The sequence below is a fragment of the Lacerta agilis genome, chromosome 5, assembly GCF_009819535.1.
Source record: "Lacerta agilis isolate rLacAgi1 chromosome 5, rLacAgi1.pri, whole genome shotgun sequence".
In the NCBI taxonomy this organism is placed as follows: domain Eukaryota; kingdom Metazoa; phylum Chordata; class Lepidosauria; order Squamata; family Lacertidae; genus Lacerta; species Lacerta agilis.
In genome coordinates this window covers 34715479-34742954 of record NC_046316.1, presented here as the reverse complement: position 1 = coordinate 34742954, position 27476 = coordinate 34715479, and the positions used below count along the sequence as shown (strand labels likewise).

The 27476-nt window shown below is 39.4% G+C and overlaps 2 protein-coding genes across 8 annotated transcripts in view; one reads left to right on the top strand and one right to left on the bottom strand.

Annotated features, from left to right (window-relative positions):
- Positions 1-5171, top strand: part of BLNK (B cell linker) — a 94376-nt gene extending 89205 nt beyond the window's left edge. For all 6 annotated transcript variants that reach the window (XM_033149318.1, XM_033149319.1, XM_033149317.1 and 3 more), the window contains 3 exons: positions 1040-1123; positions 2448-2603; positions 4347-5171. In XM_033149318.1, coding sequence (XP_033005209.1) covers positions 1040-1123; positions 2448-2603; positions 4347-4466 — 360 coding nt within the window. In that variant the 3' untranslated portion in view covers positions 4467-5171. The remainder of the gene's footprint in view (positions 1-1039; positions 1124-2447; positions 2604-4346) is intronic.
- A 3522-nt stretch (positions 5172-8693) lies between these two features.
- ZNF518A (zinc finger protein 518A) lies at positions 8694-20752 on the bottom strand. 2 transcript variants are annotated; one of them, XM_033149314.1, is made up of 5 exons: positions 20553-20752; positions 17385-17501; positions 14803-14842; positions 14553-14670; positions 8694-13952 (listed from the first exon to the last, which is right to left on the bottom strand). In XM_033149314.1, the coding sequence occupies exon 5, from the start codon at positions 13845-13847 to the stop codon at positions 9357-9359; it is 4491 nt and encodes a 1496-aa protein (XP_033005205.1). In that variant the 5' UTR covers positions 13848-13952; positions 14553-14670; positions 14803-14842; positions 17385-17501; positions 20553-20752; the 3' UTR covers positions 8694-9356. The 2 variants fall into 2 exon arrangements, with proteins under 2 accessions (XP_033005205.1, XP_033005206.1); XM_033149315.1 differs by lacking the exon at positions 14553-14670.
- Between the last annotated feature and the right edge of the window lie 6724 nt (positions 20753-27476).

The following is a 27476-nucleotide window of genomic DNA, read 5'->3' as shown; positions in this document are numbered from 1 at the left end:
GGACAGAAAGGGAGGTTTGCAAGTGTCAACGATAAACTGGTTGTCAGCACTTGCAAAGTGCTGTGCCTGTGTCCACCTGGGCAAAAACGGGTCATTGTGGCATCAGGTGATGACAGGTGGGCAGCCTCACCCACCTGTCAAACTAGACATGCAGATTCCTTATTATAAAATGCCAGTCCTCAGTTAGGTCCTTCAGCCAGTTCACCACAGACAAAAAACATCTTTTAAAACAAATAACCTGTTTAGCATTTATTGCCTTTATGAGGAATTAAATCTGTTGCAGTTACCATACTCGGGGTGTGGTCCGAAGGCATGTAAGGCCACCCTAGCAGAAACTAAGCAAGTGTGGATCTAGATGGGAAACCTCCTAAGGACCACATAGGTAGGTTGCCTTGTGTTCCATGTTAAAAGAAAGGTGGTTAATAAAATGTTAGGAAATAACAGTAAATACAGCAGAAATGTGTGTGGGAACAACTATTAGCCACACTATTAAGTAAGGGATATAAGCTCTCTTGTCATGAATTCTGCAACCTACATTTAAAAACTCTTCATAACCTGCATTTTAAAAATAGAACAAAAGTTGTTTCATGAATAATTCTGAGAGTACAAAATATATACACTTGCGAATGTCTGGTGGTTCCCCCACTGTGAGAAGGGAGGTTACAGGGAACCAGGCCTTCTTGGTAGTGGCGCCCGCCCTGTAGAATGCCCTCCCATCAGATGTCAAGGACGTAAACAACTATGTGAGTTTTAGAAGACATCGGAAGGCAGCCCTGCATAGGGAAGCTTTTATTGTTTGATGTTTTATTGCTTTTTCATTTGTTGAACGCCACCCAGAGTAGCTGGAGAAACCCAGCCTGAAAGCTACACAAATGCTGGTTCATTTATAGATATGTATAAATTTATACATTGCCTCTTCATTCATATATGTTTCTGATCTTAAATGTGTATTCCGATCTTAACATTGGTTTGTTAAGGCAACACAGCAAATCAGTGCTTTTTTTGAGTGTGCAGATGGAAATGCCTCTCCTTTTCACAGGATGCCAGCGTTCATGGTAAAGCATGGTTTATGGCTTCAAGTGATCGAAAAACAGCTGAAGATGCATTATACAAATCAAACACGGTAAAAAATAATTTTCCAAACACTCATACCTTGTAATAACTCCTTAGAAGCACAGAAGGGGAATGGAACTTGAAATTTACAAAATAAACATCAAAAGGCATATATATGTCTGACGGGAACAAATGATACTAGTTACAGGCTTTTCATACAATTTGGGAACAATGATCCCAGAGCCCTCTTTTACAATTCATAATTCAGCCAGTTTGTGCAATGATTAAATCGTTCCAAGTCTCTTAAGAAGGCTGAGGGGTTCACTGCAGGAACTACTGCAAGCTGACACAGAGTAATGGGATAGAATTGCCACCTTACTGATCTTGCAATGTAAGTTTACCATAAAAGCAAAAATGCACATTAGGCCATGCAAGGGATAAAAGGAAGGAACCTCCAAAATAGGGATTTAATCATTCTTACTTTGTTCTGTTTAAATTGATGGACCCATTCTTGTAGAACCTTTAAGCATGAATATTTGTATTATGGCATGAGCTGTCCTGGACTTCACTTCATCAGATGTATGAAGTATTATCCTAAGTTGCAATTCCATATGCACATGGTTAGAGGCTAGAACCTGTCATGAAAAACTGATTTTCCAATCTGGGAAAGGAACCAACTTCCTAAACATAGAATCCTGCATTCTAGAACAGAATGTGATATTCTTAACAAATTCTATACCTCTCTCTCTCTCTCTCTCTCTCTCTCTCTCTCTCTCTCTCTCTCTCACACACACACACACACACACACACACAAAATTATCTTGTCACATTCTGTAGAAAAAGGCCAAAGGCCATTTCCTCACTAGCACATGTAACACTAGCATAAGCTATATATTCAGATACAATAATGCAGTTTGCACCAAACTTTTAATCACCATTGATGTTAATTGGGAAGGTAAATAGTCAAAACAAAATAAAAAAATAAAAAATTCCTTCCAGTAGCATCTTAGAGACCAACTAAGTTTGTTCTTGGTATGAGCTTTCGTATGCATGCACACTTCTTCATGCACACGAAAGATCATACCAAGAACAAACTTAGTTGGTCTCTAAGGTGCTACTGGAAGGAATTTTTTATTTTTTTATTTTGTTTTGACTATGGCAGACCAACACGTAACTGTAACTGTAAACAATAGACTTTTTCCAAGGGGAGTGGGTAGACACCAACATGGATGAGAAAACTGGAAGACCCCCATGCTAATATTTGGGAGAGCTGCACATTAGCTAGCATTTTTCAGTTCTGTTAAGATCTTAGGAAAGAAAGGGTTACGTGGGGGAAATGAATTTCTATGTTATGAACCCTCATTAGTATTTGCTTTTTCATTTATGACTTCTAGGATGGATCTTTCCTAGTAAGGAAGAGTTCAGGACAAGACTCAAAGCAACCATATACACTTGTTGTGCTTTATAACAACAGAGTATATAACATCCCAATCCGATTTATTGAATCAACAAGACAGTATGCTCTGGGCAGAGAAAAAAGTGGTGAAGAGGTAGGTGATTGCATTTCTGTTTTATTTGGATGGAAATTTTAGTTACATTGCTTCTGGGCATGATAACGTATAAAAAGAAAATCTTTTTAAAAACTGATTTAACTATTATTTTTCTTACACATTAAACAGAAAAGTAGATGATTCAAATCCAAACAAGACCTAATTAAAATGTGAGTGCAGTTTACAGTTCTTTTTAACAATCAAGCCCTTCATTAAAGAACTCCCACTGGGAACTCCTAACTGTAGCTTTTCCGTTAAAGACAATAAAATGAAAAACACACCAAAATACTATCATTTATCCAAACTGTAGGGATGTTGTGCTGGTGGGGGCTTATGGGGATGATAACAACTTAATTGAAGGGAAGACAGATACACTCAATTCCCACTTGTAGGCCACATCCCTTCAAGCTATGAAGAAAATAGCCAAACAGTTGGCTCTAAAGGTGTCTTTTTTATGCTCTCGGAACAGTTGCTTTACACTTTGCTTTATGCTAGAATATGAAACTAAGCCCACAGAGGGGGAAATAGCAGTATTTGAACTCTTCTGCTACCCTTTACATAAGTGGGGCAGCACTCAACACTACATTAATTTTGCTTGTGGGTGGGATTCAAACAATCATTAATTAGCAACTTCAAAAAATTGACTGTACAAAGGACATTACTGCATTTAACAACAGCCGTAATGTATCATGTACCGTCGATCCAATTTTACTCTTATCTTTCAGAAGATTTTAATTAAACTCTGCTGATTCTGAAAGTTCTGACTGGTACATATTCACTTGTCAGGCAACTAATTTTTGCCTCGCTCCCCACCTCCAAAAAAGTGTGCATTTAATGTTTTGGGATTATATTGTAATAAAAGCAAGTATGTACATTGTCTTCTCACAAAACTGGAAAATTAGTCAAAGTATCCACTGTTAAATCAGAGAGCTCAACAGTATTGTTTCGTATTTTTAATTCTCTCTTGGGGATAGCCTTTGTATTTGTGCTAGCGCAGTAGTACACATTGTAGCCTAAGGCTGCAATCCTAACCATATCTACTCAGAAATCCCACTGAATTCAATGGGGCTTTCTCCCAAATAAAGAATGCAGACTTTAGTCTTTCTAAAAAAGGCTAAACTTAAAAATACTGAATATCCTTTAAATGTTAAAAACTTTACTGTACTACCCCCAAATGAAAAACACCATATGAAATAACATCCTTTCACTCCCAAGAGAATTTTAAAAATTAAATGACATTGTTGAGTTCTTTTGATTGCAATTTCACCTTTAAATTTTAAGAGGAATAAGTTTTTTGTTTGTTTCGAAATGTGGAAGTGTGTTTTTCTTCAGTATGTCGTTAAATTTAAGACAAAATGTTAATTGAAAGCATTTAGTTTCCAGTATCTTGAGTAAAATTTTGCTCTGCTTCATCCACTTTTTAGTTTGACTCTCAGTGGAGCCTTGTAAAACCAACACAAGTGCTGGAATGAGCCTGCTAAGCTCTACCCCCACCCATGCGCATATAGATACAAAAAATAACCATCTACTGCAAGTTCATATACAAAGCTTCTAGAAAATATTGACTAATAAATAGTCTGCATTTATATGTAAATATTTTGTTTTGAGCTACTGTATTATAATCAAAGTTTAGTTGTTGATTTTACCTAAATCTTGATGATTCAGTTTTTGGCTGAATCAGCAAGATTTCTGTTTCCATCCATGTTGAGTAAGCCATCTTGAACTCTTGTTTTCCCAATCCAGCACTTCAACAGTGTGGCCGAAATAATAGAGAATCATCAACGGACTTCTCTCGTTCTCATTGACAGTCAAAACAACACAAAAGACTCGACCAAACTGAAATCTATTGCTAGAGTATCATAACTGCACTGAAGATCCACGGGGGGAAATCTTCCAGCCCTTATCTTCTGAAAATTTAAGATTGAGCGTCTTAATAAGCATGCAAAGCTTTCTCGAAAAGCTTTACACCAAGCACCATAGCCTGAGAAGTCCACACAATTTGTAAGAGGAGAAAGAGAGATTTTATTTGATATAGTTACCCAGTCTTTGAATAACCTACTGGTTGGTTGAATGATGAAGTGGCAATTTTACAGTCACACCAGCCTCTAAGTTGTTATGTACTTGAATGTACTTAGGTACTTTTAAGATGTTCCAAGTTCAGGTAAAGTATTCCTTGACATGCGATATATTCAGAAGAACTGTACCAGCTACATCTTAACTGTTCTTAAAGCCACATCTTGGGAAAAGGCACATTTGTTAAACCAGGATGTCTACGCCAAAATGAGCCATCATGGAACAAGCTAAAAATTGGACCTTTCCTCCCCCCCCCCCCGGGACAGGTCTAAAAATTCAGTTCTATTTAATGTAATGCAATAGATTTGTATTGGCTTCAACTGTGCTAGTTGAGAGCATTGTTACATGTTTATTAAATGTACATATAAATAATATAAAAAGCCTATGATAGAGCATAGTTCTGTGCAATTGTGACTGAGTGTATTTTGTTGTAATCTTTCACATTTAAAATACAACTTACCTGCCTCTCAAATTCTATTAAAATGGGACATAATCGCACACCTCAGCTTTTTTAGAAATGGGTAACAGGCAAATTCCTTGTGCTAGTGATTTTACTGATTGTGGGCATGCAGGATCATTTATCAAGGTTAGACTTAAGTTTGGAATTTTAGACTGTGCACAATTTAGGACAGGTGGGTATAAAATGAAAGTCTAATCATTAACTGATTCTTGCGGGGAGGGGGTGTACTTTCCTCCATCACAGAATTTAAGACAAGATAGAAAGCACAACTTTGTAGTGAAAAACATTATGGCTTGGATCCAGCAAGGTAGCCATAGTGTCTATGGAGCTTTTCCTATAATTAGCAGAGAGAGCTTTGTGTGTTTCTTGGCTTCTGTCAGTGAAACTAGAGTTGAGATTTTGCTCCAATTTTCCAAAGGACAACCCCCCTTATTTCTAATCAATGGCCTTATTCCCCACCTTCCTTTTCCTCCCAGATATATTTTGCATCAGTTGCATTTTACTACACCCAGATGGTTTTCTAAATAATTTTCCACTTGATTCTATGAGTTATGCGAACACTTTAGAATTTTTTGGACACAGAACACGTGGCTTGCCCTCCTGAGTATTCAAAACTGAGTATTTTTATTAAAACTCCAAATTCTATAATACAGTGTTTCTAAATGAGAATTGACAGCAAAGACCTGGGGTCACGTTTTTTGTCAAAGCTCTGATAACTACTCTCCTTCAGAAGGGAAATGGATTTCTGCTCAAAACTACACGCTTGTATGACAGCCAAATGATTTTCAGCTCTCATCTCAAGGTGAATAAAGGTAATTGAACAATGCCTCCAGCACTATCCTAATTAAACCCAAGCCCAATTTCAAAAGTATTTTTCTTCCAAATCACAGTAAGTAGTGCTAGACCTATACAGGATATTATGGTTAAAATGTGAACTTTTTTCTTTCCAAATCAACCAATTCACTGTTAAGCACTCTTCAGGCATTCTACACAGAAGTAAACTTCAAAAGGGAGATGGGTTGATGAGCAAGCTATCTCTGCCCACTTCTGCTGCTGCTTTTAGAAATTCTCTATGGATGCAAAAAACTGCTCTGCAGACAACTGCCTTCCACAAACTGGAAGGCAAATGAAATGGAGACATGTTTGCAGCTAGCATGCTCTTCCCCACTGCCTACCCTAAACCCTCATTTGGAACACCTGAAGAGGCCTATTGTTTTACAGCAAACGAAGCATGTTTTTGGAACCAGTTTTATAATTTACCATGATTAGGCCTGTCACATACCATGTGATTTGCAAAAATGAAGGGGGGGGAATGTATTTTCTTACCAGTCAGTATTGTTACATTAAGGAATACTTCATTTGGGTTTCAAATTCAATTAATGTAGAGTCAGTTGATGAACAACAAACTTAGTAGCTTAGAGAAGAAATAGTAAACCAGCAACAGGACTGATGCTCCAGAGTTGGGGCAAATATTTTTACACAGCAATCTTACACATTCACTCAGAAGCAAGACCCACTGACAAGAAACTCAGCTTCTAAATGCAGCAGCAATTTAAGGCCGTTTTCCTGCCTTGAGTACATAACACTAGAAGTGAATGCCATTTAACACAGATATCAAAATTGTATAAAATCTACCATTTCCTCAAAACCTTTAGCAAATATGTATATAAATAATATGATGCTCTCCAACCTTGTTAACTGTGACAAAGGATTAAAATTTAATAGCAACGTTACAAAAAAAAATTAGTGGCAAAAAAATTACAGTCACCTTACAAACACCTACTCATGCAGCATTAAAAGTAGTTGTGCTTTAGCAGAGAACAAAAGCCACATTACAAATACACTGCCTGGCTGCTCTACAGCTCAAGCCATGTGGCTGAACCTTTGTGGATATATAAATATTTAAAAGTCTAGCAACAGCCTTACAAGATCTCCTTTCTGGCTTGCATGTTTGTTCAAACTCTTACATTCAAGGTAAGGCTTGTGTCATTATGAAATATTTTCTTTTATAAATACCCAAAATAATTATGAATATAAAAGTAGGAATGTCCACACATGGAAAGAGATGCACCATACTGCCTCCTTTAGTAAACTTATATTGTAGCTACCTTTTTAAAAAGTGTGCATCCTGTAATGTATCTGAGGAAGTCACCTCAAGTAACTAAAACCATTTTTTTTATAAAAAAAACTATAAATTTCTATCAGCAAGGTAATTACTGAATGTTACAATAAAGACTGGTGCTTTACTCATTGTTTAAAATTATTCAACACAATTAAAGAACAATATATCTCTATAACAAATTTATTAACAGCAAGTATGTGCAGGGAAATTTTTAAGAGGTAATTCTGAGTTGCATTTCTTGTTTAAAAGCACATCATTTTCCTGAGATACTTTACTTTGTTGGAACTGTTTAAATACTGGAAAAAGTTAAAAATACAAATGTGAACCTGTTACTGCTCGTTACACTTGATTTTTCTCCCTGCGCAATTCCCTTCAGATATGTCTAAATTGTCTACAGAGGACCAATATATAACTTAGGTGCTGAAACACTGCCAATACTCAAATTACTCCCTGGCCTTACAACACAAAAAATAAGTATTTGTTATTTCTAGCAATACAGATTATTCACACAATGCCTGTTCAGACGTGCCTTACTAGGGACAAAGTTCAACCTAGTATGTGTTGGGACAGATGTATTTCTCTTTATCCCTTTCACTTTGGCAGGGGATAGAAGGAAAAGTACTGTTTGATCCAGGCTATCATATACTTATTTAAATGCCCAACACACTTTTTTTTCCAAAATCAAAGATGCAATGTTCTGTGTTACAACATGGATTATTGCAACTTCCATTTTATGACAAAGGGGGAGGGCACAATCAGCAATAACTTTTGCCAAATTGAGATTTCTCTCCTTTCTGTCCCGTAAGTAATATCTGAACAGGCCAGACAATTTAAAGATGTACCGGTAATCTCTAGCCTACAAGGAGAAATACAGACTGACTGCAGGCTATGAGAGGACAGTAGTTTGTATAGTGGATTGTGAATCAACACAACTAAAAGCCTGAGAATCTTGAGTAAAAACCTGATACCATTTCTAGAACATAGCAGCCAGTGCTATACTGTCAAAAAGACAAAATCTATTCAACAATTAAGAGACCACAATCAAAATGGGCAGAGTTTTTTTGTCCAAATCAGAAGATAACCAAATATAAGAGGGGTTTCTTTCCTATTGTGGAATGACAAATACTCCAGAATTTTATGAGGCATCAATGTATGGCATAAGAAAATCTAGATTGGAGCACTCTTTAAAAACTAAGTTATACTCTCTAGCCACACAAAAAGCAAAAAGACTTACAGAAAAATAGCTATAATCTGATTTCTAGCAAAACCAAAGCCACCACAGCCACAGGCTGCCCTTTATATACATCTGGTGGCAAAACTATTCAGTATAACACAAATCATACTGATTTAATAGGGATGTCAAACATCCACTTGGAATGTTCTTCAATGTACTGTACAAATTGTGAATACATTATATTTACAACTGATCTCATTATCAGGCTTAAACACAATAACATGTTTATTGATTTATATGAAAAATACTTCACTAAGAAAGTAGACAAACTGCACAGAAATAGTACAAGTGTCATGTGCATAGCAATATAGCTTAAAGCATTCACATATGGCTTTGTTTAAAAGAAACTGTTAGAAAACCTGGCCCTATGAGGGCCTGTGGTTATACAGTTGACACAAATTAAACTGCTTCACATCTTTTAGGCACTTGCTAACAAGAGTGTTCATCCCTGGAAAAGAAAAGGGGGGTTGTTGGGGTTGTCTTGAAAGAGCGAGGAAAAATACGGCAATAGCTGTGTGTAGCTGAAAAACATTTTTTTAGTAGTGCATGCACAGAGCTGAAAAAAATACAATTCCTGTGCAAGATTTTATAGCAAATAACTGAAGTATAAAAATATGTACACACTTTGATTTTTAAATATATACATAACAAAAGCCCTGAAATTCATTCTCTAAATATATCACATGATAGTAGTAACAAAATGCAATTTGAACTGCAATTGAAGCTATTTAAATTAAATTCATACAGGATAATTTTAGGTGTTAGCACATTTGTTTCTCTTTTAAAAACATCGTTTTGATGCTGTCATCCAAAATAATCTGCAAGCAGATGAACTCCTTTGTCTTTTTCAGTCATCACAATAAATTACCCTAATGAATTCCAGTCTCGAGTGGATTCCATTAGATGACGCTGTCCATGTCCTACCCAATTGTCCTGATTGTCAAATATCCTCCCACAAAACCAGCACCTAAATTTAGTTTTCAGCGTATTATCAGAGGTAGTTTTCACAATCTGATAATTGTTTTTGCTCGTCTTCTTCAGTGTTAATTTTAAAACAAACCTTTCTTTTACAGGACTTACAGGTTTGAGCATTTTGCGTTTTCTTCGAGAGAGATCATTAGTAATTATGTACAAACTGTTATAATCTGCTGGCTCCAAAAGAGCATCAATAGTTCTCTTTGACAAGGAGACCTTTAGCACATGTCCTTTAAATTTAGCAATAGTCTTCATAACATTTACAACTTCTGGAACATCTGCATCAGGATGGTTTAGCACTACAACTGGCTGATTTCTTCGGGGGCATTTGATTAATTGTTTGGAATTAAATGGAAGTAGCTTTAGAATCCTCACAGTGTCTTTTGACAATCTTGGTCTACAAGGGGCACGAATTAAGGATTCAAATTCATTCACATCCATCTGATTTTTCTCTTTACATTTTCGATGCAACATTTTCTTTCTAGGAGGTTCTTGAAGGTCATCTTTAACTTTCCGTTTCAAATTCCTGTTCTTCTGTGAAACCGTAGCATCAGAAACTTTAGCACCAGTTTGCCTTGAATGACGTTTAGCTTTTGAAAATTTGTTTGTCAGTGGCCCTGTTGACACCTGGGCTCCAAAAGTATTCCCTTTGTTAGCACTAACTGTTTGTGCTGAATCAGATGGAATCTTTTGTGACCGTGTCTTTAAATTCCTACGGGAATGTACAGATTCTACAGAAGTAATAGGATCCTTTGATTTATCACTTGCCAAACAGGCATTTGCTGGCATCAATGTAACTGGAAACAGTAAGGCATTGCTAGAAGAAAAAGCTGCCTTTTTCTGATCTAGTGCAGGGCTATTAAGGGAATGCATATTATTGAACTGTAAAGATGACTTAATGTTGCTATTTGGCTGACAATTGTCAGCAGCAGGAAAGGTCTTAATTTTCAAAAAAAGCTTTTGTTGCATTGCTCCAGGTTTCTTTGGTTCACAATTTTGACTATTAGCAGTACCTTGAAGAACATTATGCTTCTGTACTAGGGACTTGTTTGGTGACATACATTTAAGAAAAACTGCTTGTCTACCATCAGGCAAAAGTGCATAAACAGGTTGTTCTTGTCCAACCTCTGGTTGTTTTATTGACTCCAAGGTAGCAACATTACTGCCATGATGTCCAGCCTGTATTTTCACGGAAGAAATTCTGCTCTCTGAATTTGTCATGTTAAGTTGCTCCTTGTATGACATGCCAGTGGATGAAGCAACCGCTATTCCACTAACACCAGAATAATTTCTTACAATTCTAGAGCTGTCAATTTTATATTTCATACCTGATGTAGCTACTGCCGCTTTACCACACTCTTTAGATGCAATTTTCTCTAAAACCTGAGAACTATTTTCAGTGGCATTTGCAATTGTTCCAATTGAGCCACTACCAAAAGTCAAGATCATTCCAGGTCCTTTGTTTAAAAGTAAAGGTGTAGCTCTTGTTGCCTGAACATCTGATGAACTGTTTTTTGGAGAAGGCTTCCCTGAAATAACATGCAATCCTTGTTGATGGGCAAGGCGCAAAGGTACAAAAAACCTTGGGAGAGATGACTGAAGTAGCACTGATTTCTTCTGTTCTGGAAGCATTGGACGGACAGCATTAGGGACATTCAAACTGTAGTGCATCTTGTGTTTTTCCAACTGCTGTGCTAAAATTGAATCTGTTTGAGTTTTAAGCAATGCACCAATGCCTGTTGTCCTTGAAGTAGAATGCATTTCTTCTGTTCTATGAGCCATCACTGGGAGTCGTCCTTCATTCCTAAAATACACACCTTCATTCGCTGCACTGCCATTCACATTCAGCTCTCTCTTGAATTTAACATGAGAATTGGTTAAACTGCATGCAGCAGTTGAATCTCTGAAGTGTGCAAATGTTTTACAATCCATTTTATTATTTGGAAATGAGTTGTCATAACCAGTTTTTATATAGTTGAGTGGCTGAGTAGCAGGTTGCCCTCTTAGAACATCTTGTAATGACTGGTTTACTTCAGGTGACAAATAGCTGGATGCCTGAGTACTCTGGAGTGAGAAAACAGATGTTATTTTAGGCATAAGTGATGTATTTACACAATCAGAGGCATTTTCTTGTTTTGATTTTTCAGCTACATGTTCCAACACTTGATTTACCTTTGTATTCAAATGCTGCTGGTCATCATGATGATTTTCTATAGGATGCTGTCTGTCAGTAGCATAATTGGATTGGTTAGCTGAAAATAGTGGAACATTGTTTGTATTTACAAAGCCATGAAGAGACAACAATGAAGATCTTCTTTCTAGATTTAACACTGTTGCTTGTTGTTGCAGATAAGTGGTTTCATTTACAGACCTACTTTGGAGAGAAAAGGCGCTGTTGGACATATGGTGTTTGGAGCTATCCAAAGTATCTATTTTGGAATAATTATGGAAAGGCAGTGGTACTTGATTAGAAAAATCAGTTGATGGGCAGTAGATATTACTGTATTTACTGTTGTTTACTTCACCATTCCGTACTTTTAATTCTGTAGGAAAGGTTTTTTTCATAGGGTCATAATGAAGCATGTGTGCACCAGCAGAGGATAAAACCTGAGAATGGTCCTGAGGTACACAATTCCTCCATGAAGGATCTAGATTTCCAGCCTTGGCCACAAAATCACAAGGAAGTGAAGAGTCTGATTTTGCTGGCAGACGAGTTGTAGAGTTTCCTACCATTACAATATGAGGTTCTACTGTTCGAGATGTATTCAAACTAAAATAATCTGGACTTTCTTGCTTTATTTTTCCTGAATGTTGATTAGAAAACGACAGTGGAGATGATGCTAATGAGTGGACAGAATTATTTCTAGACATTTGCTGATTAATTTCATGAGGTCCAGCAGCGGAAGTTAAATTGAAGTTGTCAGCTGTCTGCTGCAGACATTCAGTTGAACCATCTTTTATGCCATCAACCTTATTTTCTGTTGGCAAATTCTGTTTATCTGTAGGTAGCAGTTTTATTACTATATGCTGTTTTCCGTCAACCACCTTGAAGCCCATAAATTTAGCACTATAATTTGCAGGAACAGATATTTTGTTGTTTTTAACCATCAAAACTGTAGGACCTTGAACAGCTTTTTTCAGCACGCCAGAACCCAAGCCATCTTCTGCTCTACTGTATGGTATTGCTGGAGAGGATTTTGCCCCACTGTAGATATGCCTTTCATTTAGAAGATTGTTGTCTTCATTGAGGTGTAATTCTTTTATAGGCTGGCCTAGCTCTTCAGATTTAGGCTGAATTTCCTTCATGTTTTTGAGAACTTCTCCGTCCTCTTCTCCAGTTCTACAACTGCCAGTAGTCATTCTTTTACGTCTCCACAGGGCCTTCCTCGATGCACCTGTTTTGTACCTTTTCAAGATAAGTTTTAGTCCTGTTGAAGTTTTCTTCATCTTCTCGTTGTTATCTGTATCTGTTTTATCTTTTGCATAGAGGTGGTCTCTGTGTAATGTAATAATATGTTTTAAAAGATAGTTTTTCCGTGATGCCATGTAGTTACAATATTGGCAACTGAAGGGAAATGTGCCACTGTGTGAAGCAACATGTTTCTGAGACTCTTCTTTCGAAAAACTTGCATGGTGACATTTATCACATTTATATTGTATTTCATTGTGCCGATGAATATGCTGAACAAATGTGCCAACATCATGGGTGGAAAATCTACATCTTTCACATTGAAAATGGCCATTTACACAGTGCCTAGATGTGAAATGTTTTGTTAGGTCCAACAAAGTATATCTATTATCATCATTACAGATTTCACATTTTACTAAAGTGCTACGATGTGTTCGACGGTGTTGATTAAATGATTGGAAGTCATTAGCTGAAAAATTACACATTTCACAGGGGTAAGATGGCAACTCTCCACGATGTAAAAGCTGGAAATGCTTCTGTAGATCATTTGGACTGTACTTAACATTGTTTCTGCATTTGGTACAGCTAAAATTCAGTATCTTTGCAGATGTTTTCAATCCCTCCTCATAATTCAATCTTGGTTTACTATGTGGAATATCAGTCTCAGAACAGTTGCTTCCATTCACATCCATGTGCATGGAAAAGGCTCTTGCAGGCTTTTCTTTACATTGAAATACTTTCATGTATCTGTCAATTTCATGTGTACATAGCACTTCATTTGGGATATTTACCCTAGGCAGCTCTATTTTCACATTTTTCAGTCCATAGGTGAGAATATCTGAAATTGCAGGTTGAGTTATATACCCCTTAACAGAAGTATCCAATGTAGGAACACTTGTTCTATCTAACTCATTGTTATGCAACCAACTTGCATTTTGGATGCAAAATGATGGTTCTTGTTCGGATGGCATTTTTCCTAAAGTACTCTGTAATTTACTATTTTTGTACTCTTCGTTATTTAAGAGACTCTTGTGCAGAAGTACTCAGAGTTCCAGGATTTCCTCAGTTTAGTAAATCTGAAATTAAAAGTACAAAGATAATTTTAAAGGTTAAAATGGAAAAAGATACCCATAGAGTTTCACATACTAAAAGCAGCATACAGTCGTACCTCGTGTTGCGTTCGCTGTGGGTTGTGAACGGCGCAGGTTATGAATTCGCCACACACGCAGAAGCATGATATCACGCTTCCGCGATTATCGCCGCTCAGGTTGCGGAATTTTCGGGGTGCAATCGCACCCCAGAACAGATTGTGTCCACAACCCGAGGTACTACTGTACTGACTGACGCCTGTGTGCTAACAGCCATTAAAACTAAAAAGGCATAAAGCTTTTGATCAAAGTTGTTTTTTGTCACCACAGACATGTCACATTCCCCCCCCCCCCATTAAACCCATAACCCCCTTGATGTGGATTAAGAATTGAAACCTTCACAGTGACACTTAAAACCTTTCAGCTACTGGGGTCTCCTCTTAGATACTCAGATTACTTTGCTCCTCCCACATACGAGTTATTCTCATTGGTTAATTCCTACATGAGTCAATGTAGTGCTAGAAGCAATGTGCCATTGTTTCAGCCACAGCTTTTCTCCCAAGTCAGTAGAAGACAGTCAAACCCTACCTAGTTATGTTCCTGGCCTTCCACCTCCAAGATGATCAGTAAGTCAATCTTCACCCAGTTTCCTATGATCGCCCCATATTCTACACATTTGGACATGATGGACTGCTCAACACAGAGGCTGCCAACCATTTTATAAAAAACAAAATACACAAACAGGAGACTCAATTACCAACATGTGCAGACTGTACCATGACAACATGAAATGAAAATAACCTTAAATGTCAACTAGGACTTCAAGCAGGCAACTTACCAGAAATCTCAATTAAGTAGATTTTAAAAGATGCTTCACTCTGCAATACAGCAAACAAAAAAACCCTTGCTACGTGTTCTGAAAGATAAACTCTCATAGGAATAATGTGTATACATCAGGAACAAAAGACAGAAATTTGAAAATATGTGCCTCACTGGTATCAGACCTAAATATTTCTAACACAGGTCTTTTCCCTAAGTAGATGTTTTACTGTGGAAAATCCTCTTGTTGGGGTGGGAGGTGGGGTAGAGAATCATTAAACAGAAGTGCTGTGCAGGCATTATGCCCGAACAAGGAACTGGGGGGAAAGTAGGAAAGACAGGGCCATGCAAGTCGACCCTGTTAGTAACATTCTTGCATGCACCGGCCCTCTTACCACATTGAGCCAGAAGGTCTGAGGCGGTTTTCTAAGTACCGGTACCTTTGGTACTTAGAAAGCCCTTTTAAATCTTACTACTCAACACATGAAGGTCAGGGTAGATCCTGCACATACAGAGACATTAGGGGTACAGCAGTGTGTGGTCCTATTCCCCTTCCAGGATTTGAAAATTCTAACACCTAAACAGAGCTAGAGAGGTCTTTGTTTTCCTATATGTCGTTATGTTATCTATAATGTTGTTCACCGAATTAAAGCAATGAAGTCCAAGGGGCCCAACACTGGTTGATGTTCTCCTTTTCTAGCTCAAAGCATAGTAGCAATGTTTGAAGTTCTCAAATGGAAACAGCATTAGGTAATTTTGTACTTGGTTCAAATGCCATGTCCTTGCCATTGTGCAACTCCTAATGGATACCCTATATCCAGTCCATCACCAGATCATGTAATCTATTACAATGTCACAAAATATAGCCCTTCTTCTCTGCTTCCTCAGCAAAACTCTGACCCCTGCCCTGGTAATTTCTTTCTTTAGCTACTGCCATCTCAGGTCTTCCACTGTCCCATCTTCATCCACTCATCTCCATCTAACATTATGCTGACAATGTCACCTCCCTTGGCAAATTGACCACGTGATGCCCCTTCTTAAATCCCTATAGTGGCTTCCTACCCCCTTCCAGATCCTGCCCAACTCAGCTCCCAAGTATCTTAAAAACTGTATCCATCCATGCTGACCTTCTCAGGCTTTTAAATCTACAGAGGGGGCTCTCTTAGTAATTCCACCAACCACAGAAGTGCAGGAAATAGTAACCCAAGAGAGGACTTTCTCTGTGACAGCCTCTAAACTATGGAACTACCTACAAAGCTGCATTTAGCATCTTCACTATACAGTTTTTGCTGTATGCTATAGACAAACCTTTTACCCTGGCCTTCGACTGTTTCATGGGACCCACCACTTTTGCTGAATTTATACTGTTCTGCTCAATTTTGAATGGTTTTACTTGTTTTATAGGACACGGGTGGTGCTGTGGGTTAAACCACAGAGCCTAGGGCTTGCCAATCAGAAGGTCAGTAGTTCGAATCCCCACGACGGGGTGAGCTCCTGTTGCTCGGTCCCTGCTCCTGCCAACCTAGCAGTTCGAAAGCACGTCAAAGTGCAAGTAGATAAATAGGTACCGCTCCGGCGGGAATTTAAAAGGCGTTTCCATGCGCTGCTCTGGTTCCCCAGAAGCGGCTTAGTCATGCTGGCCACGTGACCCGGAAGCTGTACGCCGGCTCCCTCGGCCATTAAAGCGAGATGAGCGCCACAACCCCAGAGTCGTCAGTGACTGGTCAGGGGTCCCATTTACCTTTACTTGTTTTATAATTGTAACAGTTTAACCTTTTTAAATAATTGCACATTATACTGTTGTAACTCACCCTGGGAGCTTATGGTGAAGGGTGGGTGAGAAATATTACAAATAAATAAATACATTTCTTGTGCTCATCTTCAAATCCTTCCAAGTTCCATGGCCTTCCTCCCCATTATCCCTCTGCTCTTATATCATAACACATATCTTCCTTTGGCTTTTACTTCTTCAGCTCCATTACCCTCTGTTTTCTAAAAGTCTCATTCTCCACCCTTTCTCCCTTGCTGCTTCAAATACCTCCCAGAATGTGTCCAACCACCTCCCTTACCTCATTCAAATTTCTCCTAAAAACTCACCTTTGGAACAATCCTCTAGTGATAATACCCTATAGTAACTAAGCCAAAGAAACTTAATTGCATCTTATTCCCCTGTTTTCCACTGATTTCATTGCCACTGTTGTTTTCCTTTGTTAGGTTTCAGATTGTAAGAACCTGTAAAGTGCCATGTACACAGATGGTGCTATATAAATAATAATAACCAGCATAGGCAACCAGGCATGTTGTGATTTACAAGTCTGAACACATACATAAACGTAACGGGTGATATCCAACTATTCTGTGAACTGCCCTGAGACCTCTGGGTATAGGGTGGTATATAAATTCCAGGTATAGGGCAGTATAAAAATAAATAAGTAAGAGCACACTCACTGCAATCAATGGTTTTTAAGTTGATTTTGGTACTACATTCGAGTATAACTAACATTAGATATCACTCAACAGCATTTGAGAATACAGGATATTTTAAACAAAACTCTCCCACAGTGAATTTTAACTTTAACCTCAAATAAGTAATAAACTTACTGTTTAAAAAGACTAAAAATCCATTCTTCAGTAGTCTGTTCAATACTTTTCTCTTCCAAGAGATGAAAGGCATAAAACAGGGGGTCAAAAGACACTGCATTCAATGTACAAAAAATCCTGAAATAAAGAACATGCTTTTAAAAACACAAACATAGGAACAACTTAGAAGTCACTACCACTTGAGATCTAACTGTGCCTGATCCTAATGTACCTACAGCAAAAATTTAGGTAATTTTACTCTAAATGTAGTCATTCATAATATGGCCAGAAGAGGGGAAAATTGTAACTCAATATCTAGAAGTTGTGCAAGTTTTTGTAGTTCTACACATAGCTGGCACTAAGTATTTACTAATACCCCCTTTAAAAAAATGATGCTGTTGACTACGAATCTATAGCATTTTTTTACTCCTGACTTTTAGCAGGATAATCAAAATCAAATAAATGCCCACTATGACAGGAATTCTAAACAAATAAAACTAGGGAAATGCCAAGTTTAATTTATGCTCCTAAATCTCACCAACCTTACACATCTGTACAAAGTCTTCTACACTTTGGAATAGAAACCTGGCTATGCTAGCTAACTTTAAAGCACATGTAACGAGCTTCCTTTATACATAATATTTACATTGCTTATTTGTAAATTAACCTGCAAATATTTATCTCCAGAAACTGCAAATATAACTATTTCCCAAAATATTCCAAAAATAGTTAAAAGATGTCAGGAATGAATTTGTTCACATGTTATAAAACAAAGGCTGCACTCCTACTTTTGAGTAAACACAAAGGGGATTGCACTAAACACATGCATCTTATTCATTTTGCAAGCTTTAAAATAGTGCAAGCACCACTAATTTACTAAGGGTGCAATCCTGTGGTAGCCGGGAAGGAGTCCAAGACACCATAAAGTATCTCTAGATGTGGACCACTGTCAGGTGGTTCCCTGGATGGCAACAGTGCTTTCTGCTGCCATGGCTACCCTACCAGTGGTGGCCCAAAACTAGAAGGATATTAGTATACATTGAGGGCAGCCAAAGATCTGCAGGATCCTACACTTCTTCATTCACCCACCATGACTCCAGAAACTACAGTAGCCTAAGAGCTTGTATACCTAATTCCCTGCAATGGAAAGCAAACATAACAGAAAAAATGGTCACCTCTTCCTCACCTTCCGCCAAAGCCAGCAAGGCTTTGAAAATGGAAGTTGCTCTGCTGCAGATCTTTCCCACCCAGTAGGATTGCTCTGCTCACTTCCCGCTTCCCCAGATTAGATTACTTACAAGTAAAAAAAACAAAAACTGTTTACAATTTAGGATTTTCTAGACAGCAGTGACTTGAAAACCAGAGTACACAATCAGAACCATGAAATCTTTCACAGAGAAAGAGGTCTGTTCTGTGCAGAGGTACGTGCCATGGGGACCAGAGAAGCAACTTAACAGGCTAAATCACTCTGCCCAAGTATTAAAAAAAAAACCAAACCCAATTTAGAACATTTTTTGTATCTCCTTATACAGGCTGAAGCCTAGAATCTAGTTACCAAAACATACATTATTTTAATAGCAAAAAACAAACCCAATACATCAATCTTACAAACTATCTTTCTTGGTTCCACATTGTAACCTACATGCAATGCAGTCACCTTTTTAGAAAGAGATGTTTCAAGTCTACTGATCAATTCCCTATACAAAACATCCCATATTTTGCAAGACTTGAAGGAATAGCAAAGACAAATTATCTATATAGTTTGTATAAAATGTGTCTACTTGTAACACTGCAACTTCTGGTAGTATCTTTCTTATTTCAGAACCAAGCCTTTGTGTTTTCACGTCTCAAGTATATGTGAGCAAGACTGGACTGGCAGATTTAGAATTTTCTCAACTTAAGTTGTAATACAGGTCCATCTTACAAATTATCCACATAGGTACATCCCACTATATTATTATACAGCAATATATCACTCACTATAATTTAGTAAGACTGCCAGTGAGAACAAAAATTATTAGCACATTTCCATGGTTATAGAAGAACCTTTGCACTATCTTAAGGAATTTTCATGAACAATTGGCTTTGTTGGTTTTCCTTTCCAAATAATTTTTTTTCAAGCTGCATCAACAAATGCTACTTAACTTCAGTCCTATGGTAACTACCATAAATATCAGCAACCAAAACCAGCTCAGAAAGGATGATCACAGCAAGTCTTTTTTTGGTGCAAGGCTGCACCCAAGCAAAACAAGATGGCAGTCAACAACAAAATGACCTCTCTCTCTCTCTGCAGGAAGTGCTTCCTAGCCATTTCCAAGCTAATAATTTCAACACAATCCAGAAACGGCAATGCTCAGCATCTGCACTGGAAAAGGGTTGAAGGGCCTTTGCCCCAAGTCAAACACATGATAACCTTTGTTGAGTTTTGAAACCATGGAGTCTGGCCTGCCAACTTGCTGTCTTTTAGGTCTCAAGACCTTTAAGGTGCTGGAGGAGTCCATAAAACTGGAGAGAAAACAAAAGACCACCCAACTCATCCGTCTGCCTGGACACAAAAAAAAGCCCTTTCGGGTTGAGTTGAGCTTCCTGGGCGCCTCTAGAACTTTTGGGCGTCATAGGGAGAAGCGCTGCCAGGCCCCTCAGGTGTCGCTCAGGGGCACCAACCCCGCTATTTTGGTACCCATGGAGCTGTGTTGTGGGAGACCGGGGATGGGGGGGTGTCAAGTTGCTCGCGCCCCGTCCTAGAAAGGGGGTCCCTGGCTGAAGCCGCGAAGAGACGGGGCGCTGCCGAACAGCAACTCTCATCCTGGCAAGGCGGAGGGATACACGCGCGCCGTGTTGGCTGAGCCTTCGTCCACAGGGGCGCGAGCGGCCGCGCGGCCAACGGCGCATGGCCCCTCAATAGTCCCCCCGCACCCCCCACCCCACCCCGTGAATGAGGTGCACTTCTCTCTCTCCAAAACCAAGTCCCGACCGCGGGACTATTTGATGCCTCGGCCCAACAAGAGGGCGGGTTCCTGCCCTACTACCGGGATTCGCCCGTCCCGCTGAAGAAGCTGCCCCCTCCCGCCGCCCGTATGGGGTGGGGGGATCCCGCCTCCCCGTTACCTAGCTGGGCGCCCAGAGCCCAACGACTCCCCCGCGACCTTCCCCCCTACGCTGGGCACGAGCGCCGGGCGCCTAGATTACCTCGCCCGTCTCCATAGTCCGACGAGTCACAATTGGCGGCCATTATAGTTTTCCATCCGGGGACTCCAGCAGTTTGACGAGCTCAGCAATGGAAGGCGGGGTGACTGTGGCGGAGGGATAAACCGCCGCACAGGAGAGGGGGCGGAAGGACGGAGGCCCAGGGAAGTTTGGGGGGCGCGAGGAGACGCCGGGGGGGGGCTGCCGACGACCCCCTCTTTGCCGCTGAGGAGGCGCCACGACCTGCGCGCCTTTCCCCCCCTCCTCGGCGCTTTCACGTACTATGAAAGCTGCCTCAGCGGCGACGGCGGCAACTGCCGGCCGGGGAGTTTTTCTGTCAAAGTAATGAAGGCAGCAGCGGCAACACGGCCGAGTCCCTCCTCTTCCTCCTCTCCGCCTGTTATTTTTGTGTGTGTGTGTGCGAGAGAGAGAGAGAGAATGGAAGGCTGTGGGGGTGGATCAGTAACACCAATACAGTACACACTACCAGATCCAACAAAGAGGCACCCATATTCCCCCCTCACGGGTGGCCAACGAAACGGCCTGGTGCCACACAAGCACATACATACACACAAGCAAAGCCCATTCCGGGAAGCAAAACAGGGTGCCATCATGTCCTCTCCCTCAGCCAAGGGATGACGACGACATCACCTACTTCTTCCCCCTTTGCTCATCCATCAACCGCACGCGGCCATTGTCTGGAAGCCGCCCCCTGATTTTAGCAATGTATTTGCCCTCCTTCCAGTGCTCATCTTTCAGTTGCAGATAGTCCTTTTGTGCTCAAAAGAAGAAGAAAAACGCGGCCTGTTTCCCCTTCTCTTGCATGAAGACAATGGCATTGTTCTTTGCACACTCGCGAAATGCAAAGGGAAGGGGAAATGGCCTCCTCGAAGCAGCTTATATGAACCCAGCTTAGCTACAAAACAAAGCAGACGGGGAAGAGAACTGCTGAGTGGCACAATAGAAGCATGAATAGGTAGCATGAATCGCATTTGTTTAAAACCTAGGTGAACGTTATCAGGAGGACCTAAAAATGGGGGGTGAAGCCAGTGCTGAAGCTCTCTTTGTGACAGACAACACAGGGATGCGCCTTTGGTTGGTATATGGAAGGTAATTCTTTGTTTAGCCGTTACTGCAACACGAAGGGTAAGCTTTACAAGGCAAGGGATTGCGTCCAAATTCGACATTTTTGCAGCCTTGCTGAAGCAAATCCAGCACAGCATTATTCAACATATGAACAGCCATATTTGGATTTAAAGACCAGAGTCAAATGCAAAGAAGGAAGCTAGCAGGAAAAATATTTGGAGCATAAAGGGGTGGTTTAAATTGACAACATGCGGTATAAAGAAAATAGATTGGCTTCCTGTGTTCTATGGAAGATCTTAAGATACAGAACTAAAACAAATGTAACATTCAAAAAACGTCATCCTTACATTCCTAGGAAGGGAGTGCAATAAACAGATCTTCAAACTCCCTTATTCAGAGTTGAATTTCTCCATCAGACTCAACTCTGCCATTCTCTCCCCCCCCTTCTGTATTTGAACTTCCAAAAGCAAATACTGTTTCAACAGTCAGAGAAAAAATGCCACTTTTCAGTGGACTATAAAACCTTTAGACATTTGCTAAAGATTCATTACTTTGTGAAAAATATGACTATTTTCAATGAACAAACTTTCAAAGCAAACGCTAATCCAAGAACCAACTTACATAGTAAATCTATTTTTATTTGGCTTATTTGTTTGAAAATACAATATCCTACCTTTCTGTTTAGATTACTAAAAATTCAATATGGCTAACAAATATATAAAATGTTGATAGCATATACAATGTATATAAATACATCTAGGAAGCAAGATGCACTTTTCATAAATCATGAAATAAAGTATTTGTGACTGTGGAGAGATCATGTTTTACTGGGTTTGTTTTACATACTGTATACTGTATAGGAATTCGCTATGTGTCCATAGTTTTGTGAAGAGCTAAGTTTAAAACACAAAGTATCCATTGCTGACTAGCAGCTGGTTGTTACATGAGACTGGTCTGGAAAGAAGCAAGGTTCTTTTTTATACTGAGTAATAAATTGCACTTCTGATTGGCTGTAAGATGGAAAATACTTGGACACTCATTCACCAGAATAGGTGATCTTATAGGAAGGGGATGATAATTCTTTGGCACTCAAATTTGTTTAAGTGAAGAATACGCTGGCTGGAACATAAATAGGCTGGAGGGGAAGCAAGGTCGGCAAGAGGCGATTGCAGTAAAGTGGTTTTTTTCCAGGGGGTGCCAATACCACTCCTAGCAAGGATACAAGGGGCCCTAGGTATGCCTCTGGCTACCAGATACCGGTATCTTTAGGGCTGGTTCAATCAGCTGCTCCCCCTTATGGTAGTAGAACTTCATCAATGCCCCTATGGTTTTATATGCCTTTACTTTTACTGCCTCCATATAACACTTCCAAGAGAAAGTTTCATTAAAGAGTACACCCAGGTATCTAAATGAGCAAGTTGATTCTATAGCCTGCTAATCCAAGCACAATCTGTACCTAGGAATGTGTCTGTCAAAAATCATAATCTTGGTCTTAGAATAATTTATAGATAGGCTTTCCTGTCTACAGTATGTGCTGAGGCCCAGTCAGGAAAAGGAGAAGAGCATTAAACCACCTGCATACACCAAGATTGAGATCTTTGTGTTCCTAACTATTGAAGAAGGGGAGTTTGCTTTGGGTAAATATGGCACCAAATCATTAATATAAAACTTAAAAAGAATGGGATCAGAATGCAACTTTGCTTCACTCCTCATGACATTTTAAAAGCATCAGTGACATCACCATTTACACCTACCCTCATTTCTGTGGTGCTGTACAGTTATTGGGTCAATAGCAGAAGTCTGCAGTCAATGTTGGCAATTTGAAATTTATCCTGCAGTCTATTTTGATTAACAGAGTTGAATGCAGAAAAAAGATAAGTTAAGGTTACATAAAGATTATTTGTAATGCTCTTACTATATTTTCTTATAATATGGTTCAGAATAAAACATTGATCAACAGTACTGCGTCCTCTTCTGAAAGGATTGTTTACCCTTCCCTATGTAGCAATTGCCTTTGCTATACACCACAAACTGATTTTTTCACCATCCTAGTTTCAAAAGTCCTTTGCCATGCAAATATGTGGGAGACTATTCAGGAAACACAACTCCAATACACTACTGGGCAACAGAACTAATTTGACACCTCTTTGAGTCAACTTATGTCTGCCTCTCTCCATATTCATTTAAAATCTATTTTTTTCTTTTTGAGCTGTGTGCTTTCTCCTCTTCTGAAAAGTTTATTTGTAATGCTACCCACAAAAGATACATTTATTCCACATAAATTCCACATAAATTAATCCAGAATAACTGTCCTCCCCAATTTTTGGTCCTACATTGTCTAAAATGTATTCTTTATTCATAAGTGATATTCCAAAGTAGGAGTATATGCTTGTGCCACCTTCTGTATGTTTTATTCCATGTTTGGAGCAAACATGGTGAGCAAAAAAATGAAAGGGTCAATTAAACCACTTTAATTGGATATCTTCTGGATGCTATAACTTCATCATTAGGAAAGCTACTGTATTTTTCCACATATACCCTGTTTCTCCTAAAATAAGACATAGCCATAAAATAAGCCATAGCAGGATTTCTATGCATTTGCGAAATATAAGCCGTTCCCCAAAAATAAGCCATACCCCGAAAATAAGCCATAGTGACGTGGTACCTCCCATTAAAACAGCCTGGAGAGGCGTGGCTATGCAGCGTACCGATGCGACACGGTTAAAATAAGACATCCCCTGAAAATAAGCCATACTGTGTTTTGTTGAGCGAAGAAAAATATAAGACGGTGTCTTATTTTAGGAGAAACACGGTAGAATTAATTATTTTACAGAATGTCTATCCTGTTCTCATTGACATGCATTGTATTGTTCCTCAGTATTTCTCTTTTCTTTTCTGATAATCACCCAAATCCTGTTTAGAAAATATGCAAGTGAACAAAGCAGAACCTAAAACAAAACACTCACAAGAGACAGTGCAGATGGAGTGGTATTTTTAATTAAGTCAACTTCTTGTTGGGTGTAAAGAGAGCAATATTTCAGGCGAAGTCCCATGAAGCTGGAGATAATGTATTCATTTTCATTAAAGAATGTTGGTCTGATGCAATATATCAACCTACCAACTTGATTTCTCTCACTTCCTAGTACTCTAATGACAATAGTAATCTTTAGTATGCAATCCTTTGTATGTAACAATTGGTGAAAGCTGAAAAATAGACTGATAACACCATGCTATAGCTCAGTTATGGAATATGTATGGTAAACCAGTGGGGCAAGACAGGAAATCAGTTTACAAGTGGGCATGCATTGCATCAGAAAATTAAAGGAAGCTTGAAGAGCTGTAATGGGTTTAAGAATCCATATCATGGCAAAGGAAACCAAGTGAATTACCTTCTGCAAGGCAGGGGGATAGTAATAATGGTCACAAAATCATCAAGCTATCTAAATTCCTGTTTTTGAAGTCACAAAATTAAACTTAATACAAAACAAGCACCAGTATGATGTTATCTCTCTTAATGAAAGAACTGGAATTAGAGGCCAGCTGGCCTAATTTCTGTACCACACAAATGGAAAGACATATGAATTCATATATGTACGCAGCAGATTGTGGACCAATGGCATCATGCCTCAACAAAGCCAACAGAACATCTTAACAATGTCAACAGTATGTGGTTAAAGGTGATCCAAATTCCAATGTGCAACATTCACTCCGTATATTTGAAGCACATGACTTTTCCCACTGAATTCTGGGAACAGTAGCTTATCCCTCACAGAGCTACAATCCCAGCACCCTTGAAAACTTCCCCAGGATTACAGTATTTGGGGGAAGCCATGTGCTTGAAATGTACGGTGTGAATATGAGGTTGCTTCCTCCCACAGCATTTCAAGTTGCTCTCTTATGCTGCTGTGCAGACCAGAGTAGGGTCCGGTTTGTCTTCATCCAATGCCCATTGCCTGCTTTGTTTTCCCTGTGCCAAACTCCAGTTCACTGAAGGTACATGTGCTTTCATCTGCACATGTGCAGCAGCTGCCTGAAATGTATACAATTTAGCTTTACTGCGGCTTCTGTTCTCAAATCAGATGGAAACTGGTTTGAGGGAAAGCACCTCAGACAGAGTATTTAATCAAGAAGTTACAGGATACCTATGGATTGTGGTTTATGTCATGTGTGCTCAGCTTCAAACACCAGTTAAGGAAATGTGCTAGAGCCACAGTAAGCATCAATGTGCAATAAGATAGCAATAGCAGAGCAGGTGCATTCATATCTTTGCCAATATCCTGAGGGCTTAGGGTGTATTTTAAATGGATACAAAATAAAGCAGATGATTAAATGAAAGGTTTCCTCAACAGAAGTAAATGACAGCTTAAAGACAGAAGTGTAAATAGCAAGGAAGTGAAACTGCAGATTGTACAAAAATGTTGAAACTTCTATCTGCTAATTTCACAGAAAGTCACAATACATGCAAACCCGTAAAATTTAGAGAAGATCTCTCTAACATATAAAAACAGCAAACTGAATTCTGCGTTGATAAGAACAATATGGTATTTGAGAGAAGAACAACAGATTTTAAAAATTGCTTTGACTCTAATTTTGTTGTTGTTGTTGTTCAGTCGTTCAGTCGTGTCCGACTCTTCGTGACCCCATGGACCAGAGCATGCCAGGCACGCCTATCCTTCACTGCCTCCCGCAGTTTGGCCAAACTCATGTTAGTAGCTTCGAGAACACTGTCCAACCATCTCATCCTCTGTCGTCCCCTTCTCCTTGTGCCCTCCATCTTTCCCAACATCAGGGTCTTTTCTAGGGAGTCTTCTCTTCTCATGAGGTGGCCAAAGTACTGGAGCTTCAACTTCAGGATCTGTCCTTCTAGTGAGCACTCAGGGCTGATTTCTTTAAGAATGGATAGGTTTGATCTTCTTGCAGTCCATGGGACTCTCAAGAGTCTCCTCCAGCACCATAATTCAAAAGCATCAATTCTTCGGCGATCAGCCTTCTTTATGGTCCAGCTCTCACTTCCAAACATTACTACTGGGAAAACCATAGCTTTAACTATACGGACCATTGTCGGCAAGGTGATGTCTTTGCTTTTTAAGATGCTGTCTAGGTTTGTCATTGCTTTTCTCCCAAGAAGCAGGCATCTTCTAATTTCGTGACTGCTGTCACCATCTGAAGTGATCTTGGTACCCAAGAAAGTAAAATCTCTCACTGCCTCCATTTCTTCCCCCTCTATTTGCCAGGAGGTGATTGGACCAGTGGCCATGATCTTAGTTTTTTTATGTTGAGCTTCAGACTATATTTTGCGCTCTCCTCTTTCACCCTCATTAAAAGGTTCTTTAATTCCTCCTCACTTTCTGCCATCAAGGTTGTATCATCAGCATATCTGAGGTTGTTGATATTTTTTCCGGCAATCTTAATTCTGGTTTGGGATTCATCCAGCCCAGCCTTTCGCATGATGAATTCTGCATATAAGTTAAATAAGCAGGGAGACAATATACAGCCTTGTCGTACTCCTTTCCCAATTTTGAATCAATCAGTTATTCTGTATCCAGTTCTAACTGTAGCTTCTTGTCCCACATAGAGATTTCTCAGGAGACGGATGAGGTGATCAGGCACTCCCATTTCTTTAAGGACTTGCCATAGTTTGCTGTGGTCGACACAGTCAAATGCTTTTGCGTAGTCAATGAAGCAGAAGTAAATGTTTTTCTGGAACTCTCTAGCTTTCTCCATAATCCAGCGCATGTTTGCAATTTGGTCTCTGGTTCCTCTGCCCCTTCGAAATCCAGCTTGGACTTCTGTGCCTGTTGTCTTTGTCCATGGAGTTTTCTTGGCAGGGATACTGGAGTG

Excerpts from the sequence above, each read along its gene's own strand:
- ZNF518A (XM_033149314.1), bottom strand. The coding sequence starts at position 13,847 with ATGCCATCCGAACAAGAACCATCATTTTGCATCCAAAATGCAAGTTGG.